General features: G+C 47.9%; 1 protein-coding gene across 5 annotated transcripts in view; it reads left to right on the forward strand.

The window, feature by feature from the left end:
• Positions 1-6,737, forward strand: part of TESMIN (testis expressed metallothionein like protein) — a 48,347-nt gene extending 41,610 nt beyond the window's left edge. Inside the window, exons 9-12 of one of the 5 annotated variants that reach the window (XM_054439229.1) lie at positions 1,164-1,339; positions 3,728-3,862; positions 4,911-5,476; positions 6,660-6,737. In XM_054439229.1, the coding sequence (XP_054295204.1) occupies positions 1,164-1,339; positions 3,728-3,862; positions 4,911-5,001 (402 nt within the window). In that variant the 3' untranslated portion in view covers positions 5,002-5,476; positions 6,660-6,737. Of the gene's footprint in view, positions 1-1,163; positions 1,340-3,727; positions 4,808-4,910; positions 6,239-6,659 lie in introns of those variants that run through there. The other 4 variants (XM_054439230.1, XM_054439231.1, XM_054439232.1 and 1 more) reach the window with 4 other exon arrangements.
• The last annotated feature ends 890 nt before the right edge of the window (positions 6,738-7,627 follow it).

The following is a 7,627-nucleotide window of genomic DNA, read 5'->3' on the forward strand; positions in this document are numbered from 1 at the left end:
CCTGTTGGCTCCCCGGTAGAGAAGGGAGAGCAACACCCTCTCTCTGCTTGGGACTCACACCCGTACACTCGGCCTCCACTCTGTCAGCAGCAGGACTACTGCGTCTCCACAACAGCAGCATGTGATGATAACTGCAGGTCACACACACACTCTCAAATGCACACATTCAAACACACACAGTCACACACACATTCACATTCACTCACACATATACACACACTCACATACCCAAACCCCACATACACTCATATGCACACACACGCACACTCGACACACACACCCCCACACACTCATATACACACTCAACACACACACACTCTTACCTACACATTCACACTCAACACACACACACACACCCCACACACTCATATACACACTCAACACACACACACTCTTACCTACACATTCACACTCAACACACACCCACACCCCCACACACTCATATACACACTCAACACACACACACTCTTACCCACACATTCACACTCAACACACACACACACCCCCCACACACTCATATACACACTCAACACACACACTCTTACCTACACATTCACACTCAACACACACACACCCCCCACACACACTCATACACACACTCACGTTCAACACATGCTCTCACCCACACATTCACACTCAACACACACACACTCTTACCTACACATTCACACTCAAAACACACACACACCCCACACACTCATATACACACTCAACACACACACACTCTTACCCACACATTCACACTCAACACACACACACACCCCACACACTCATATACACACTCAACACACACACACTCTTACCCACACATTCACACTCAACACACACACACCCCACACACTCATATACACACTCAACACACACACGCTCTCACCCACACATTCACACTCAACACACACACACCCACACACTCATATACACACTCAACACACACACACTCTTACCTACACATTCACACTCACACACACCCCCACACACTCATATACACACTCAACACACACACGCTGTCACCCACACATTCACACTCAACACACACAGACACACACACATTCTCTCTCATGGGCAAATATACGTGAATAATTATTTAAGGTCCAAATAGAATTTGTCAGTTTTTGATGACTTGTGGAACAACCTAATTTTATTGAAGCATTTTATATTACCAGGCCAAAATTATGTGTTCTTCTATTTGCAAATGCATTGGTTGCAAAAATTATGAAGAAAGCCCAGAACGAAAGACACTAATGAGCATGCCAAACTACATGCAGACTGGAGGTTTGGAAGGCAGCCATCATCTGCCACCAATGAAATTTTCAGGACTTCCAAAATTCGGTCAAGATAGGTAAGTACTTTGAACTAACCTCTGCTAATAGAGGGAACAGAGGTTAATATGAGAGGAGAATTAAGGACAATTTATACACTGGAAAGAATGTGTGAGCCTGCAGGGGCTGGCGTGTGTTCGGGGGCAGAGGGAAGCCATTCCTCCCACCGTGGGCTAATCCTGGGTGGCCACCGTGTTTCCTTAGAGGCCCGGCTGCGGAAACCTGTTTTGTCCTCTTTGTCTTCTCGGCTCGGCCTTTTCATCCTCACTGTCTGAGTTACTCCTGTTTTGTACCAGACAAAAGAGCCCTGCTGCCAGGATCACCAGCAGGGCTAGCAGAGTTCTAACACTGCCTTTGCGTTAATACAGAGCCACACCGACCTGGGGCAGCAAAGACAGCGCGTACCTCCCTATCCTTTATCGTGGGAAGTGGCAGCAAAGAGCTGTACTTGGTCCAGATTGTTTTCCTTACTAAGTGATTGTGGATCCGGATTAGTTGGATAATTTTGCATTTATCGGTTTTGAAGCCACATTGTAATCCTAGTAGTTCTCAAGGTTGAGTCATAATTTTACTATCTATTAGATTCCATTAGTTTAAAAAAAACTTCTTTGAGTTCAATGTAATGGTCATATCATGATAAAGTACCAGATGTCATTAATTAATATTTTGCAAAGCCAAATTCATGCTTGTTTGGTTAGAGAGATATCAGAAATACTCATGATTGTGGCCTTCAGGGGTCTTTTTTTTGAGATCAGGGTTTCCACTCAGTTGCCCAGGCTGGAGTGCAGTGGTGCGATCACAGCTCATGCAGCCTCAACCTCCCCAGGTTCAGGTGATCCTCCCACCTCAGCCTCCTGAGTAGCTGGGACTACAGGCATGCGCCACCACATCCGGCTGATTTTTCTATTTTTTGTGGAGATGGGGTCTCACCATATTGGTCTCGAACTCCTGAACTGTGATTCATCCACCTCTGCCTCCCAAAGTGCTGAGATTACAGGCGTAAGCCACCGCACCCAGCTGACTCACAGAGGTCTTTATCAGTAAAAATTTACCAAAACCTGGCTGCATTGTCTGTGAAGTGATGTGTGAAAATGTCATCGCCTGCAGCAGGATGTGTGTTCTGTGGAGTCCGGCGGGGGCCTGTACATTGGAGCCTGTCTTGCAGTGTTAACAGCCCTTCTTTTCCCAAGGGCAGCCCTGTCTTTTCTTCTTCAACCAAAGTCATCATGTATTGTCTTTATAGAGAGACTTTAATCCAACATTTTTGCTTTATTTTTATAATCCAACACTTTTTAATCTTTTATAAAGTTTTCCTGAAAATTTTTCGACTTAGCATCACTTGGGTTGCTATCTAGCTAAGCCACAGTTGCCCCCTGAGCTCAGTGGGGAGAATAGCTGGTCCTATGTGATGCCGTACAACTTGTCTTTCAGAACCTCTTTCACAGCTCCAAGTGGCATTGATGGGGAAGGCCGTCCTGACAGCAGGACCCCAAGGCTTGACAGGCGAGTCCTCAGAACACTTGGCCTTCACTGGCTGCACATGATCCTGTGGGGAGGAGAGGCAGACACCCAGCGTGGACAGGACTCAGAGCAAAGCTGCCCAGCCTGTCCCCATGCCCTGCCTCAGCTAAGAGTCCTGCTTCTGCAATTTCCTGCCTGGCCCACGTGCTTGACACTGTAGCCCGGGATCCTCTGGGTTTGTCAGTGGATCTAATTTTGAGGAAATTTCAAACCCGCCATGAGAGGGATGTCAAAAACTGACAGATTTACTTGTCCTCTGTGTTATTCTTCTAAAAGCAGTTAATCCTTTCTTTCTTTTCTTTTTTTTTTTTTTTTAAAGACAGGTTCTCCGCCGGGTGTGGTAGCTCACGCCTGTAATCCTAGCACTTTGAGAGGCCGAGGACAGCAGATCATGAGGTCAGGAGATCGAGACCATCCTGGCCAACATGGCAAAACCCTGTCTCTACTAAAAATACAAAAATTAGCCAGGCGTGGTGGTGCATGCCTGTAATCCCAGCTACTCAGGAGGCTGAGGCAGGAGAGTCACTTGAACCAGGGAGTTGGAGGTTGCAGTGAGCCGAGATTGTGACATTGCACTCCAGCCTGGCCACAGAGCAGGACTCAGTATCAAAAAAAAAAAAAAAGAGACAGGGTCTCACTTTGTTGCCCAGGCTGGTCTCGAACTCCTGGCTTCAGACCATCCTCCTGCCTTGGCCTCCCAAGGTGCTGGGATTACAGACCACTGTGCCCAGCCTAATAGTTTCCAGTATGAGGAAGACAACGTTAGATTTTAGTGGATGATGTTCTTTAAACTAGCATGGACAAGCAATGTTCTGTTGAATATAAAGAGTACTGTAGGTAGAAACGGTGCACTGTTGAGCGGCCTTTAACTGCTCTGTTTCTGACAGGCGGCCTTCCTCATGCATCTCCTGGGAGGTGGTGGAGGCCACATGCGCCTGCCTGCTGGCTCAGGGAGAAGAGGCCGAGAAAGAACACTGCTCCGAGTGCCTGGCAGAGCAGATGATCCTGGAGGAATTTGGAAGGTGCTTATCACAGATTCTCCACACTGAGTTTAAATCTAAGGGGTTGAAAATGGAGTAGAGTATAAAGTGTGAATGCATGTTGATTTTGTCTTAGTCTAGAAATCTCTAGTTTAGAAAGGTTGTTTAGGGGAACATGAGGCCGGCTCTGCAGCAACAACCAGGTTCCTCTGCATCCCTGGGCCCAAGGAGTTTACTCAGAGCTCTCTGAAGATGTGGCAACCCATGCCCCCTTTTCTGAGGAGGTGCGTGGCCTGAGCACTGTTTGTCTGGCCCAGAGGAGAGAGCTTGGGTTCCCGTAGTCCTGGGAGAGCGTCTGCAGGGCAGCGGAGGGCAGAGCAGGGCAGGAGAGGGTAGAGCAGGGCAGCGGAGGGCAGAGCAGGGCAGCGGAGGGCAGAGCAGGGCAGGGGAGGGCAGAGCAGGCCCTACGGAGAGCTCACTCTGGTCGACTCTTCCTCTCAGAGAATGTTGCTCTGGAGGCTGCTCTGCATAAAAACCCTAATGGTTTCTTGTTTGTTTTTCAAATTATTTAGAAATAAATTCTCCGGATGGGCTGTTATGATACCACTTAAAATCTCTAGAGAACTACTGAACACCCAAAGATTTTCTGTAGTGTAGATATTTCCCCAGAGGCACGCGAGCTGTCAGTCTTTCCTAAGGCCCCCGGGAGACGCAGGCAATGGGGCCTCGCAGGCCGGGCTTGCACCAGCACATCTCGAGTTAGAGGACTTAAAATTATCCAGTTTCTTCTGTGTTTCTACTTGAATTGTGGAAAAGCTCTATTATCCAATTAACTTCTCCTTAATTATTGTTGGAATATTATTATTGTTTGTAAAACATGGTTCACATAACTAGCTTGTGGAAACCAGCAGGTAAAATGAATTCTTAAGTTGACGCTTTTGGTTCTGTTGTAAAGCAAAGATGAATAAAAATTTCCGATGTCTTCAATTGTTGTCATTAACTTAGTAACTGAAAATGTGTTCATCTGATGAGTACCCACCCTGAAATGTATTGAGAGAATATTCTTTCATGTTTCTGCATTCATTACTAGTGTTGGCCACTTAGAGGGTGTTGAGGAAACTCAAGTACAAATGCAGCAGAGACAGAAGTGTGGCTGCCGGACCCAGGCACTGGGCACATAAGCGAGCAAGCAACCAGGGAGGAAGCTGTCTTTTGTGGAGCTGTGTCTGGAACAGGCTAGTTGCAAACACAGCCACAGGAAGCCACAGAGGAGAAAAGGAAGACTGAATTCTTCCCCTTTGCAATTCCCTTTGGACCCTTGGGATCCAGAGTCTGTGGCAGAAAACCAGAGGTAAAGACATGCATTGTGAGATGGGGAACCCTCAGCCAGCTGTACACCCCACTTGCTGTGTGTGCTTTCAGTCCCGTCAGCATCGCGGCGAGCAGGGAGGCGCACTGCTGGGGGAGCCACCTGGCCCCCTTCACCCTTGGGAGCTGGAAGGTGACCTGGAAATGGGGACTTTGGGAGCTGCCTCTGGGAGGACTGCCTCCATCCTGCTGTCCCTCTCGGCAACACCGCCAACAGCAAGATCTGCCAGCCACATGAGTAATGTTAAAGTTTCTAGTAGCTGCATGTAAAACTTTGAAAAGGAGCAGGTAAAATTAGTCTTAATAATCTTTTATTTATCCCAGTGTACCCAAAATACTATCGTTTCAATGTGTAATCAAAATGAAAATGATTGAGATTTCACATTCCTTTATGTATACCCAATATTTGAAATGCAGGGTGTCTTGTACTCACAGCAGGTCTCAGCTGGCACCAGCCACACCTTAAGGCTTCGGGTGCCTCAGCACAGCCCTGGGGCACCGAATGGAGGGAGGAAAAGGGAACAATGTCCTCCAGCATTCTCCTGAGGCAAAGGGCTGCCTAGGGAGGTTCTGAACCAGGTGTGGCCCACCCGCGGAGCCCGGAGAAAGTGTGAGCAGGGAACTCAGTGGGGGGCTGGGGATACAGGCCCCCCACATTGCACGGGAGCCCGCCCTGAATCCTGGGCTCCTATGGAGAAGGAGCCTGTGCTGGCCAAGGATGCTCTGACTGTGGCCAGGTGTACTGAGCTAACACCTGGAGGTGAGGGAAGAGCCAACCTGGGCAGGCACGAGCCCTGCAGGGTCTTCCAGCAGAGAAGAATTCACTGAGTAGGTGCCGCTTGCAGGGAATCCCGTCTGAGAAGTGAAAGCCGAGATATAGACGTGGATAAAGCCACTATGCTGACCAGAGACAGTACAGAAGATGACTAAAAAGCTAGAAAATCACATCTCTTATGTGTCTGGTGGAGAGCCAGTGCTATTTTAAAACGATATACAAATTAACATATCATGTTCTTATTTGAGAGTGTAGCTGTGCAAATTTAACCATATCTTTTTTTTTTTTTTTTTTTTTTGAGACGGAGTCTCACTCTGTTGCCCAGGCTGAAGTGCAACCTCCACCTTCTGGGTTCAAGTGATTCTCCTGCCTCAGCCTCCTCAGTAGCTGAAATTACAGGCACGCACCACCACGCCCAGCTAATTTTGTATTTTTAGTAGAGACAGGGTTTCACCATGTTGGTCAGGCTGGTCTTGAACTCCTGATCTCAGGTGATCCGCCTGCCTGGGCCTCCCAAAGAGCTGGGATTACAGGCGTGAGCCACCGCGCCCGGCCTTAACCATGTCTTTCTACTCTGTACCTATTAAATAACTCGGACCACCTTTGTGATTAAGGTTAGATTATGTGTTGGTTTTGGGTTTTTGTTTTGTTTATCCGATAGAAAAAAAAAAGAAAAAAAACCTTGTTTTTTCATAGACACGGAGAAGAAATCATTGTTTAGAATGACACGCGCTGAAATCGCTCTTTCCTGTCAAGTGAACACAGGCTGCGCACTGCACAGAAAGTCTGGCCGCCAGGGAGCATCCTTAGGAGAGAAGGTGCTGTTGGCGGCGGAAGGTCAGCAGAAGGCTTGGTGTATTTTTCATCTCGGCTTGGATGCTCTTACCCCTTTACAAACCTCTCGCCAGTACCTGAAGTTCTGCCAGCACTGGTCCCCTTTCAGTGGGGGCGCGGTTTCAAACCATAATAAACAAGTTATCGTAAGGAGTCAGTTAAAATACTGTCTTAGGGAATTCAAAGGTTGAACCCTCATCCAAGATAAAATGATCAGAGCAGCCAGAGAGGATCCAGAGAGCAGGAGGGGGCGCAGAAGACGAAGCAGGGAGGAGGCCTCCGGTTCTGCAGGCGGCGCGCTCTTTAGGAAGGCACTTGGGCACAGCTGGGGCCCGGTGAAGCAGCGCTGAGCTTTGTGCATGGGGCTTTGTGCATGGGGCATGAGACTGTGCGGTCTCCCTGCTGCACTCTGTCCCCAGGAGTCCTTAGCCTCAGAGGAGGGAGGAAGCACGAGAGGAGGGATCACCGAGAGGCATCTTGCCCCAGCCCTGCGCCCAACCCCCGGCCCCCAGCAGAGGCTGGAGAGCCGCAGGGAGCACTGCCTGGCCCCAGCCACCAATAAAACCGGAATTGAAGACTGTCATTGCATGGATGTTCTCTTCATATATTTAAAAATGATTATCAGGAAAAAGTTTGAGCTTCCTAAAAATGGTAGCTGGTTTGTTTGTTTGTTTTTCAACAACAAACTTAATAAAAACTTTAATGTTTGATATTTTAAATTTTGCCTTGACTTTCAGGAGATTCAGAAGTAAATCTATTCAATACCAGAAACCACATTAGCCCAGGTTTAGCATTAACTGTCTCTCTCTTTGTTCCATACAGCTTTACTT

The sequence above is a fragment of the Pongo pygmaeus genome, chromosome 9 (genome assembly GCF_028885625.2).
Source record: "Pongo pygmaeus isolate AG05252 chromosome 9, NHGRI_mPonPyg2-v2.0_pri, whole genome shotgun sequence".
In the NCBI taxonomy this organism is placed as follows: domain Eukaryota; kingdom Metazoa; phylum Chordata; class Mammalia; order Primates; family Hominidae; genus Pongo; species Pongo pygmaeus.